The sequence below is a fragment of the Macrobrachium rosenbergii genome, chromosome 53 (genome assembly GCF_040412425.1).
Source record: "Macrobrachium rosenbergii isolate ZJJX-2024 chromosome 53, ASM4041242v1, whole genome shotgun sequence".
NCBI lineage: Eukaryota > Metazoa > Arthropoda > Malacostraca > Decapoda > Palaemonidae > Macrobrachium > Macrobrachium rosenbergii.
The window spans coordinates 5,615,314-5,629,265 of NC_089793.1; the positions used below are offsets into that span (position 1 = coordinate 5,615,314).

At 36.5% G+C, this 13,952-nt stretch overlaps 1 protein-coding gene across 30 annotated transcripts in view; it reads left to right on the forward strand.

Annotated features, from left to right (window-relative positions):
- The window catches only part of CRMP (Collapsin Response Mediator Protein), a 189,679-nt gene that overhangs the window by 25,082 nt on the left and 150,645 nt on the right, over positions 1 to 13,952 (forward strand). For 8 of the 30 annotated variants that reach the window (XM_067096567.1, XM_067096552.1, XM_067096558.1 and 5 more), the window contains exon 1: positions 6,233 to 6,357. The exons of 14 other annotated variants lie outside the window; for them this stretch is intronic. Coding sequence is in view for 4 of the 16 variants with exons in the window: in XM_067096543.1 (XP_066952644.1) it covers positions 5,037 to 5,069 (33 nt within the window). In the remaining 12 variants the exon portion in view is untranslated. Of the gene's footprint in view, positions 1 to 2,388; positions 2,799 to 4,755; positions 5,070 to 6,232; positions 6,358 to 13,952 lie in introns of those variants that run through there. 8 more of the 30 variants (XM_067096542.1, XM_067096547.1, XM_067096561.1 and 5 more) reach the window with 7 other exon arrangements.

The following is a 13,952-nucleotide window of genomic DNA, read 5'->3' on the forward strand; positions in this document are numbered from 1 at the left end:
CTAACTTTCCACCCTCTCCTAACTAGGTCTATTGTTTCATAGTGCAACTGGGAGGTCTTCCTGTCACAGCTTTCAGCGCTGAATGACCTCGTAGGTGCCAGCGCTTGCCTTAGGCCTAGAATTTGTATTCCAATCCCAAACAAAAGTTTTACCTACTTTCCATCCTTCTCGGTTTCTCTGTGAATTCAGCCAGAAAGCCCCTCCATTATTTTAAAAATCTCAAAACAATTTTCAACCTCTTTCTCGCCCTTGGCGATTCCCTAAGGGTATCAGACGAGGCTGTAACTGCTGTAACTTTTAAACCAGTTCTCTCGCAAATCCCAAATAGAGCTGAAATCTCAGTTCGAGTTTAAAGAATGACCTTGCTCTGATAGACTTCTCCCCCCCCCCAACCCACTCCTTGCCTCATTATTTTGAATGTTCCTTCAGATCGACCTCTTGGGCCTCTCGGCTTCTCGTGTGTCCGTCATTTTGGAAGTTTGGTTGGTGGGCTTCTGTCGTATGATGAATTTTTATTTTTTTTCTTTGAGTTTAGTATGCGTTTCGTTATTCGTGTGATGAGCAGTTGTTTGCAGCCGTATATATTGCTTAAATATATATTAACATATATATATATAATATATATATATATATATATATATATATATATTCATTTAGTGAAATAGAAAAATGGAGTGCTGCAAGGCCTTGACTTGTCCTTTACTTAGCAGACTTAGTGACTTGTGAGTCCTTTTACTTAGCAGACTGCCAAGTCTGCTAAAATAAAGGACGACAAGTCAGGCCTTGCACTCCATTGTTTCTCTTCTTCGTTGATTTTGTCTTTATTTATGTATTATACGTTCCATATTTTCGTGATTCAGTTATCACATACTGTATTTATATATATATATATATATATATATATATATATATATATATATATATATATATGAGATATATATATATATATATATATATATATATATATATATATATAATTATATATATAGATATAAAAAGGTAGCCTATAAAACCAAAGGATAGAATTTATAGCGTTATATTTCGAAGACAACTGTCTTCCTCAACCGACAGGTGGTTGGATTAAGAGACTGTTGTTGCATAAGATTAAGCCAGCCTTGCGCTGGCACGGGCTCTTGCTCCTGGAGCAACCCGTAAAAAGGTTAAGAGGTAGAGAACAGTGCTATTTAAAGGAATGTTCTAGAATTCGGCCGCTACGTCACTCCTGTTAACAGCTTCTTTTGAAGGAAGATTTTGTCAATCAGATCTGAATACCAGGCTCCTTTGGAGAGGCTCGTCTTATCTCTTTGTTTAGTCAGTGCTGGTTCGACCATCTGGCTTTTGGACCGACAGTTGCTGCTATAAATTATACGTGACGTATTCCAGTTTATTCTATGATTATGATTATTTATGTAGTTCGAAATAGCTGAGATCTGGTGGCCATATCTTACTGAACGTTTGTGATGCGTTAGTCTTTGGGAGAATGATTGTCCTGTAAATCCGATGTAGGATTGGTCTCATTTACCTGTAAATCCGATGTAGGACTGGTGTCATTTACCTGTAAATCCGATGTAGGATTGGTGTCATTTACCTGTAAATCCGATATAGGATTGGTCACAGTCTAGGCAAGGGATTCGTATACTCCTGTGTCTTTTGGGGACTGGCTTTTGTTGGACGTTAACCAGGGATTTGGCTAGGGTATTTGGGTATGTAAAGACAAAAGGGTTAGAATTTCGAAGTGTCTGTGCCACCGTCTTAATTCTGTCCAGGTGTGGGATTTTGATTTTATTGCTGGGCGTCTCTCTGGTCATGTTTCGAGAAGGTCGGTAGAAAATGATGTTTGCTTTATAGATAGCTTTCTCAGTTATATGATGGGGGTACTTTAAGGATGACAGATCAAATTCGTTTTCCAGGAATTCCGGGGAGCAAGTCCGTAAGGAACCAATTGCTGGCTATGCCAATCTTAGTAGAAATATCATGATAACTAAGAAAGTGAATGTATGAAAGTGAAAATGTTGGCTTTCTACACATATATGTTTTTCAGGCTCTAATTTTTAAAACATGAATGGTAGCAATCATGAGGCAATTTGCATACTCTTTGAGCCAAAACCCCTGTCAGAAGAAATATAACTATGTGTGTGTGGTGTGTCTGTGTATCGTGTGTGTGTGTGTGTGTGTGCGTGTGTCTATTGTGTGTGTGACAATCAAAATGTATTCATGCCAGCTTCGGCCACGTGCTTTACGACAACAGCAGTTTACATTAACCAATCATTTTATACAAACAGACTCTCCTTATGCTTGCTAGCGATGTAAAAGCACGCGTTGAATTTGTAAGCACAAGCACTGCTCATCGTCACAGCTATTTATCAGTGCTTGTGTTTGAGGAGATTAAGAGGCTGGTGTTGTTGCAGTGTGTTTGCTTATTACACCTTCGCTCCCAGTGCGTTCACAGTGGAGCTCTCATCAGTGACCTGCCCAGTAGGGGGTTAGTAGGCTACCGTCTGTGCACCTCATTGCGGTGCACTGTAGGCATTCCTTAAGGTTCTTTGCAGCGTGCCTTCGGCCCCTAACTGCAACCCCTTTCGTTCCTTTTACTGTACCTCCTTTCATATTCTCTTTCTTCCATCTTATTTTCCACCCTCTGCTGACAATTGATCCACAGTGAGACAGCTTTGAGGGTTTCCTCCTGTTACACCTTTCAACCCTTTTACTGTCAGTTTCCGTTTCAGCGCTGAACGACCTCATAGGTCCCAGTGCTTGAAAAAATAGTCTTTCTCATCACGTGTGTTTTCGTCGTCACGGTAAGTTTTGAATAGAAATTACATTTGTTTTTGAAAGCACTATAATTAGGGGACTAAAATCTTTTGAATTTATTTATTTGTGCTTGAAGCGTTGCATGGTGTGAGAGGATAGGAAATTGGAGGTATGTACAGGATTTGTGTACTTATGCTTGACTGATAGAATAGCTGATCTTTCAAAAAAGGATGATTTTTAATCCTTTCTTAATTTAGGGCTTGAGAGAGAGAGAGAAAGAGAGAGAAATATTAGTTGCATCATAAAGTCATTACTGCTGAAAGTCACTAATTATATTTTAATTTTTAGATATGGTCGAAACTAGGTGAAATCTATTCAAATTTTATTTGTCATACCCACCCCCTAAGCCATCATACTAATTACCAATACCTTCAGTAATCTGAAGCTGGTCGCCGATTGGTTTTAAATTGAAACTAATTAAGTATGAAACAGCAGTGAAGTAGATATAATTAGTGACTTTCAATAGCAACGACTGTATGGCGCAACTAATCTCTCTCTCTCTCTCTCCCTTCCAGATCAAGCACTGAATTATCGTCCATTGGAGTCTGCTTCTAGACTGATTTATTGGCGATCAAATAAATATGTGCACCTGATGTTTTAAGCCCCGTAGGGGTAGTGCTAAATCAGTGCACAAGTGCACTGTGAAGAGCATTACTAAGATTCTTTGCAGCGTCCCTTCGGTTTGGCTACAAGCCCCTTTCATTCCTTTTTACTGTACCTCCATTCATATTCTCTCTCTTCTATCTTGCTGCTCACCCTCTCCCAAATGTTTCATAGTGCAACCGCGAGGTTTTCCTCCTGTTACACCTCTCAGACCTTTTACTCTCAGTTTTCCCTTCAGCGCTGAAAGACCTCATAGGTCCCAGCGCTTGGCCTTTGGCCTAAACTCTATATTCCGTTCCTAATGTTTATTTGTAAATACGTGGACGATGTTTACTCACAAGAACAAATGATGTAAATCAGTGAGTCTTTATTCTCAGCTGGTATGTTTGTACTTCAGAAGTTGCTTTTCATGAATAGGTTGATTAATTGATTTTCTCGGTGGAATTTTGATAGGATTTTAAATTTCGGTTCTAATTTTATAGATTTTTTTTTTTTGCAAAGAACTTCATATATGATGCTCATCGAATTGGTTTATGTATGTGACCTTTTTTTTTTCAATAATTCAGCTGGATTTTGCTATTGCTCATATACGAGACCAAGTGATTAACCTTATAAGGAAATTTAGGGATTGCTGGTTCTATTATATATTTTTATATATATAGTATATATATATATATATATATATTGAGAATATATATATATATATATATATATATATATATATATATATATATATATATATATATATATATATATATATTATATGATATCTAATATATATATTATATATATATTACATATTACATATACATACATATATATATATATAGATACATACATACATACATACATACATACATACATACACGTATAATGTGAGGTATAACTCATATTACGTTTATCTTTTAAATTTGATTTTTATGTACATTGAATTAGGGATGACGTTTCCATTAGGGTTATTTGGGCATGGAGGTGTAGTTCTCCTTTCCTCTCTCTCTCTCTCTTGTCCTTTTAATTATATCAACGCCTTGTTCCCTCGACGTCACCTCCTTCAGATGCATTCGGGTATACCCGCGCGAAGGGCGTGGCACCACCAAGTATATACCCCGACGATGCAAAGCTGTCCCTTGACTCCCCGGGGTTCAGTCAGCGGGCGACGTCATCGCATCCTCCTTCGTCCTGAGGAATTTCTATCGATCTGGATCGCAATAATTGTGTCACGGTCTCCCCGAGCCCTCACGTGCCACCCACCGTAAATCATCGTAGGGTTTATTATCTCGATGGGCGTGGCGTTCTGCTCCTCGAGCGGCGAACGTCGGCGAAGGAATTCCTTCGGACGTTAGTATACTTTCGCGTGTGTTGGTAATCATTAGCCTATACCTACGGAGTGTTTATAGAATGCTTTGGGTTTCTCCACACGGCGGGAATAAGGACCCTTAGAGGTCTTTGTTTTAGGAACATGGTTCAAGTATCCTGCGTCGTGAAGAGAGAAGAAAACATACAGAAACGCAGGAGGGAGGTGCCGTAGTCGCAAGGACCTACGGACGTGTCTTCCCCTCCGTCAGTATCGTGACCGCCCTGCTCTCGTGGATTGCAGATGGTGGCTGGCGCCTGGTCGTGTTATGTGGTGTGGGGGATCTTGGCCTTGTGCAAACGTAAGTTAAAAAAAAAAACTCTTTAAGCTCAAGTGAAGCATAAACACGGATCTTACCTTACACGCTGTCTGTGAAAAACTGCCGAACCAGTCTGGTGTTGTAGTAGGGATAGGCTGAGTGTTACTGGTTTAGTCTCATAGGTTTTCTTTCCTTCAGAGGAAGGTTGGTTTTGTCAAGAGTCGGGAATGTATCGATTGTTCGGACTTGGCCTTGGCCTGGAAGGACGGAAATTTGAATGAATATGTTCGTTGATTAACTGGGTTAATGAAGCCGAAGGTCTCCTTGAAGAAAGGGAAAGGTGTGGGGGGGTGGGTGTTGTCTAGACTATATTCGAATTTGGCGCGTTCGTTCTGATTCCATTTTTAATATTTGCTTTTTTTCAGCCGCAAATAAACTATCAGGTCTCGGGAGATAGTATTCTTTGAATTTTCCTGGCTGCCTCTTTGTTTCAGTTGTTCCATTTATCGAAATACACTTAAATGATTGATCGGATTGTGAATGACGAAGGTGTGGTACCGTAGCCAGTCTCCCGCCGAATCGATACTCGGCCTGTCTGCGGAGGGCGGCTGCCAGACAGCACTATTTTGAAGAATTTTCAAAAATAAATACGTCAGAAACCTAACGAGTAAAAACGGATGAAAGGCGAAAATAGCTTGCTCATTTATTGATCTTTCTTTATTGTTGGCAAGAGGGGTAAATGTACTTGAGGAGCGGCTTATGCACACGCGCATGCAGTCCGTGCATGATGCTTTCGGCCCTTGGCTGGCGTGCGTTGGCCACTGCGGCTTTTTTATAGACTTTCATGGCACCTGCAACATCATCTTCACCCCTCGCCGAAGGCTTATCTTGAAAGAGCCATTAACAGGATCCCCTGTCAGAGTCACGGGTTTTGTTCTAACGTGTCAGTGATCATTGATTTCTTCATATTCTTTGAATAAATGTCTATTGTGCCATTATTTCACGCCGTCGTTTCATGTCTTATTTTTTTTTATTGTTCGTTGTAGCATCTCCTTTGCTTTCTTATTGGTATTTAAACGTATGAAAAGGTCAAGGGCGCATAACAAACGTAACCGATTCGGCAATGACATTGAGCTTTTGTGGGTTGCCATGTCGGCGGTTTTGAAAGGGAAGGCTTGTTCGGGAGGGGTGGGAGGAGGAGGACTCGGTGTTCGTCTGCTACCACTACTCCTCCCCTCGCACGGTTGAAGTTAGGTAGGGTAGTGTTCCCGACGATTGGAGTGACTTCAGATCACGCACTTCTCCGCTGAAGTCCTCACTGCATCCCCAGGTAATGAGTGAAGTGTTTTAACATCATTTCCCCGCCAGGGAAGACTGTGTCATCTCCCGGGCAGTGGTGAAAATGAATAACTGGTAACTCGGCTGCCTGGACGTCAAGCAGCAGCGGCTCCCCTCTTTCATAAACGTTAGCTAGGAAATAATGCGGGTTAAAAATGGCACGAGATCTGGGGTTTGTGTGTGTGTGAGAGAGAGGGAGAGATAGCTCTCGTGTGCCGGTGATACGTTGACACGCGCTATCCTCGACTATTTAAAACGTTTTTTCACAACGTTAGCGATATTCTCTTTCATCTGTAGGCCGAAATGATCTAAAAACTCTTACCGCAAAGGAAAAATCGTTAGGTCCCAGTCATACTTAGACACAGGTTTTCGTTTGTCTAAAGGTTCCGTGTTTAGAAGAGGTGGCCTCTCTCTCTCTCTTTCTCACGCGAACATGCTGAAACACCTGTCACAAACATGCCACCACCTGGTTCTTACGCCTGCTCGTGAAGGATTTATTTGCCCAGGTGCATTCTGAGATTCAGATTCGCTTGATCAGAGTTGCTAGGAAGTTGAGGGTAATATTTTCGTTCGAATGGGCTCCTCTCGTATGAAAATAGTGTGACTATGATTCTGTTTACGTCTGTCATGCTTTCATGAATGGTTTTATTCTTGATCTTAGTGTTGTAATCGATTTATTTTTACATCGTCTGTCAGCTCTGTTGTAAAATTCAAATTTCCATTTTAAACTAGTCTGGCTAAAAAGAATGAAGTAATTCTCGTATTATATAATGCTGAGCGTGTTTTATGTTTTAGTCGCAGTTTACATGTACTGGTTTTTATAAGGATTTTTTCGTATTTACTTAGTCTGTGTATAATAATACATAAGTAAACTTATAAATACAGAGTGTACATATATGTACATACTTATATATATATGTATATACATACATACATATATACATTTTATACATATAATATATATATGAATATATATATGTATATATATAAATACCTATATATATATATATATATATATATATATATATATACACACACACACACACACACACACACACACACACACACACACAGGCAGCGATAGTAACTCGTTGGGTCGACCAGTGAATTTAAGCAGCACTGGCTCAGGTCAATACTTGGATTGATGACCCCCAAAAAACGCCAGACACCCTCGGCATATGACCCCCTTGAACACGCTTGGGGCAGGGCGTAGGCCCGGCAGCCTCATCCTAAAACTGACATGCCGAAAACCCCATTATTTATGAACAGATGTATTTATTCATCTTATTTTTTTTATGAGTGGGTGATATATCATTTTAGTGGTCTCTAGATATTCGTGTATAGATAAATTAAAAACGAAGATGGTATGGCTGTAATGTAATGAAAATAATTTATTCGAAAAAATCGCTTCCCGGGCCAACTGAAAAACTCAAATGTGCATTTTAGAATTAGATTCGGTGTCCAAAATGTATAAAGACTCAATGGTTTCAGGGTCCAAGTTTCAGTACTTTGCACTTGTGCTGAAGAATACGGTAATGATTAAAAGGTCATAATTATTCGAGGTTGATTGAAAACCTCACATACTTATTTTGTAATAACAGGGCACAGATACGGTATTATTATTATTATTATTATTATTATTATTATTATTATTATTATTATTATTGAAGAAAAATCACAGTGGTGTAAATGAATATATATTTGAAAATAACGCATAAACCTTGAGCACAGAACCTTCCTCGATTCTGAACGATAGTTATCATGAAAGCTCGCGTTTGTAGATATATTTCAATATACGGTATATTGACATCTAAACCACGTAGTTTCTTCATTTTATGACTGACAGTTATGAGATTTTTATGGATTATTATTATTATTATCATTATTATTATTATTATTATTTTTATTATTATTATTATTATTATTTTCATTTGCTTAATTTTTATTTATTATTATTATTACTTCCATTTATTTATTTCGAAATTTAGTACATAATAGATAACTATTCCATATTCCTTTTTTCATCGTTTGTCAACGCTGATATCATCAGACTTCCTGTTTACCGGCGTTTATCAGAATCTTCTGTGTTCTACAATCCTTTCCCAGTCATCTATCAAAATCGACCCTATTCAACAATCTTTTATTTCCTTTGCATCAGAGTCTACGCAACATTCTTTTACTCTGCCTTTCATCAAAGTCGACCTTATTTATGATTGTTTTATCCTACCTTTTATCATAGTCGACACTGTTCAACATTCTTTTACTCTGCCTACCAAAGTCGACCTTTTTAACATTTATGTACTCCATTTTTTATCAAAGTCGATATAGTTCAACATTCTTGACTCCATCGTTCATCGTTTATCAAAGTCGATCCTATTTAACATTCTTTTATTCCACCTTGTATCAAAGTCGACCTTCTTTTACTCCACCTTGTATCAAAGTCGACCCTATTCGACATTCTTTTGTTCCACATTTTATCAAATTCGACTCAATTCAACATTCTTTTATTCCATCTTGGATCAAAGTCGACCGTATTTTACTCCACCGTTTATCAAAGTCGACCCTATCCAACATTCTTTTATTCCACATTTTATCAAAGTCAACCCAATTCAACATTCTTTTATTCCACCTCGTCAAAGTCGACCCTACTCAACATTCTTCCACTCTACCTTTTATCAAAGTCGACCTTTTTAACATTTATGCCCTCCACTTTTAATCAAAGTCGACCTTTTTAACATTTATGTGCTCCACTTTCGATCAGAGTTAACCCAGTTGAACATTCCTTTACTCCATCTCGTATCAAAGTCGACTTTCTTTTACTCCAACGTTTATCAGAGTCGACTTCATTTACTCCACCGTCGACTTCATTTACTCCACCGTTTATCAAAGCCGACTTTATTCTATATTCCTGTCCCCTGGCGCTAATCAGGGCTGACTCCTTTCGCTGAACGATGATTCAGTCATCAGCATCGATGCAATTTAACAGCTGTGAGGAGTGACTTCATTTCAAGGGAATTGAGGAGGGAGGAGTGGGGATAAAAATTGTTATTGGTTTATTTTTCTCTTCTTTAATTGTTGATTGTGTTCATCAGTTTAAGAGTCGATTAGTTCGGCAAGGAAGGTTTGGTTGCAGTTATATATTTATAACTGACGATAAGAGTGATTGTAATTATATAAGGGGTTATGGTTGTAATGGCTAGGAATATAGTAAAAATATCGTCTCATTATTATTATTATTATTATTATTATTATTATTATTATTATTATTATTATTATTGTTGTTGTTGCTGTTGTTGTTGTAAGAGAAACAAATCCACAGTCATGCAGCTGTATAAATATGTTTAAAAATAAAGCTGTACAGAGAACTTTCAGGAATCTGTACGATTCCTTCGGGAATCTGTACGACTCCCATTTGAAAAGGGGAATTATACAGATTATCGAACGCTCTCAGTGTAGTTTTTTAATATGTTTGTACAGCTTCATAACTTTTAAGAATCAAGCTACTAAGAGTATTCTTTAATGATTATTATTATTATTTTTATGATGATTATTATTATTATTATTATTATTATTATTATTATTATTATTATTATTATTATTATTATTACTTGTACTTCATCTGTTACTAGATAACATGTATTTTCTTTACACCAGATTCAGGCTGGAATCTAAACCACTCCCAAAACTCACGAAATGACAATTGGCTCATGGCCAGCCATTCCCGAAAAACGTCCTGTTAACAATTTTTGGATAGGGGTCTGGTCCTGACCCAAAAAATTTGTTGCTATGTGTGTGCGTGCGTCAGTGTGTGTCTCGACTTTGTATTTTTCGTCAGATTTTATTACATTGTTATATTTATTATTTTAGATTTTATCAGAATTTATCAACATGCTGCATTGTTGAGACTTTATCCGTAATATGTTTTGAACGATAGTGTGCTCATGTGTATACATACATACATACATACATACATACATACATACATACATACATACATACATACATACATACATACATACATACATACATAAATTCTGATAAAATCTAAAATGATAAATATAATAATGTAATGAAATCTGACGACAAAAGTGTGTGTCTCGACTTTGTATTTGTCGTCAAATTTTATTACATTATTATATTTATTATTTTAGAGTTTATCAGAATTTATCAACATGCTGCATTGTTGAGAGTTTATCCGTAATATGTTTTGAACGATAGTGTGTTCATGTGTGTACATAATACATACATACATACATACATACATACATACATACATACATACATACATACAATGACAGTACTAGAATTCCCATTACATAAGGGAATTCTTACAAGATATCAATGTCATAAGCCTCGGAGAGCATCTGTATGGTTTTATAATCAAAGCAACAAAAGATGCATGATAAGTATTTACTGCTAAAGATGCGTTTGCCAAAACTTATCCAAGTAGCAACCATTTTTTTTATAGTAAATGCGATCAGAATCCCTCATCACAGAAGAGCTGCCTAATATATTTCTGATATTAGCAGCCAAAGCCCTATGTACCTTATACCAAGAATGTGTCCAGATGCTATTGATTGTTTGAAGATTTGGAGATTGCGCTGGGTATGAAATTTAAAAGTGACACGCCTCGGCCTCGTCATAGATTATATATATATATATATATATATATATATATATATATATATATATATATATATATATATATTTCTATTTCATTTTCGTTTGTTTTATTCATAAGTAGTTTACCATACTTGCGTTTTCTTTACATTTTCGTCAGTAAAAGTTTTCTCGGTAATTAAAGGATTTTGTGACTCGTTGCAAAGGTTAAACTAAAAATTATTTAATCTTTTATTTATAAAAAATTTGTGGCACCCGGTGTAAAGCGAAATATTTTTATGAACGTTTCTGCTCATAATTAGTGTTACCAAGCAAAGCTTTATGTGTGAGTAAGTTTGGTATCACCTGTCATTGTTTGGTGTCACAAACAATTCAGTTTATTCTGGCCATCATTTAAAGCTCACTTGGCCGCTTATTACCAAATTTGCAATTCGAATCGACAGCCGACCGTTTAGGTTTACCCATTCAATTATTGAGCGCCATCAACCCAGTCCTTGTATTTCGAGGTCGAATATATTACTGGCATTAGCGATCAGTACTTGCTTCGTCATGAGCGAGTCAGTTCATAGGTACCTTATTTATATAATTTATTTATTTACTTATATTTATTTATTTATTTAGTTAGTTGGTTATGTATTAAGTTAGTTAATTAGTTTTAATGTATTCCCTTATTTTTCTTTGCTATTACGGTCTACTGTTATACATAGGGAAATTTTGCAAGTAATTACCTGCTATGTTTTTCAGCTATAATAATAATATATAATAATAATAATAATAATAATAATAATAATAATAATAATAATAAAAGTTAAAGTTAAAGCCCTCTTGGGCCTTTGTAGGCTCATAGGGCGGGCGCTGATCTCCTGTTTCATAATAATAATAATAATAATAATAATAATAGTAATTCTTTGAAAACTTAATACATCTGCAGTTGCCTCATTGTGTGCTAATGCCCTGAAATGTTTGCGCTGTTAGTGGGCAAGCAGTTACATAAACACGAAATTAAATCACACTGTTTTATTGGGGGCAGCAGCATTCAGACATTAGAGCAAACGTGTTTTGATTTAATTCGCTTGTCTTTGTTTTTCTGCTTTTATGTCGGTAATGTATGTATATATATATATATATTTATTTATTTATTTATATATGTATATATGTACAGTATATGTAGATGCGTATACATATATATATATATATATATATATATATATATATATATGTACTGTATATAATTATAATATATATATATATATATATATATATATATATATAATATATATATATGATATATATTATGTATATATATATGTGTGTGTATTTATGTATGTCTGTATGCTTACACATATTTCTTCTGACGAAAAATTTGCGTTAGACTTCACGTCATTAATAGTAGCAATGCACACTTATAAAATATGCTTCATTATATTCAGTGGCATGTTGGTCTTCCCCATGCTTATGGATGTCATTCTCAAATCAACTGTATTACGTAACCTCTGAGTTTAAGACTGAATTTGAAAAGCACATCTTACCGAGAAATCGTTTTACTTATTTTAAGTCTTGACGCTCAAACAGCTAACATTCAATCAATCATTAATTCAGCTTTCCTTAATATAAATCGTTTTCTAAACATTCAGTCATAGAACGCCTTTTAAAAATTCTGTATTGTGATTCTCTTTTCATGACTGCAGGAAAGGTATTGTTTTAGTTTTAAAAGTCCGATATTCGAGTTGCCAGTTAGCTTATATTCGCTGCACGAGAATTGCTCTTTCTCGCTTTCGTGATCACAAAGACTCCAGCAGCGTTGCTCGAAGGACCCTTTTTACTACCACATTCTCTTCTGTGATAGACTGTTGCCTGTAAGTACTGTGGTCCTTTTAGTTTTCTGTCAAAGAAAACTATTGTGCCGGCTTTGTCTGTCCGTCCGCACTTTTTTCTGTCAGCACGCCTCTGTCCGCCCTCAAATCTTAAAAACTACTGAGGCTAGAGGGCTACAAATTTGGTATGTTGATCATCCAACCTCAAATCATCAAACATACCAAATTGCAGCTCTCTAGCCTCAGTAGTTTTTATTTTATTTAAGGTTAAAGTTAGCCATAATCGTGCTTCTGGCAACGATATAGCCTAGGCCACCACCGGGCCGTGGTTAAAGTTTCATGGGCCGCGGCTTATACAGCATTATACCGAGACCACCGAAAGATAGATCTATTTTCGGTGGCTTTGATGATACGCTGTACAGAAAACTCGATTGCGTCTTTACAGTTCTTTAATAATAATAATAATAATAATAATAATAATAATAATAATAATAATAATAATAATAATAATAATAATAATACACTCATTCCCTACAAATGGTTCTAAGAAAATGCATAAAGGATAGTCAGCCTACCTTAAGCCCAAAGCTAATAAAAAAAAAAAAAGTTGGGACAGAGGAACATAAAAGTGTTTAAAGGTGGAGCATTAAAGCAAGAGCAGCGTCTCCAATCTTTTCCACAAAGCAATAAGAAATACGCTTAACTTGCGTTAGATATAAGTAAAATGTCCATATCAGTGGAAATTCCCCACAAACTTTGTAATCACCCCAAGAACCATATTCCCTGCTAAGTCGCATGACATCCGCGTCACCTCAGCAACATTGTTCCTCCCCTTTTTCCCCTGTGAATTCTCTAATTCTTATTTCACAAAACTGGGCAGTGACGTAAGGAATCGAAGTAGGGAACGGTTCTTGCCCTCGCCCTCGCTAAATATTGTATAAAGAACGAACTGTCCGTCTGCTGCCTCTGTTAGCGTGTCTGATCCGGAAATCGATCTTTGAGCCACAAGTTGGGGCGGCTGGAGTTTTGTTACCTAGAGTTGATATACGGTATTGCTTGACGTTGCAGCTTGTATTACAGATGTGTTATGAACGTTCATATGTGTTTTAAGGGTTTATCTTCGAGGATGTGAAGGAGTTAGTGAATGTAATTT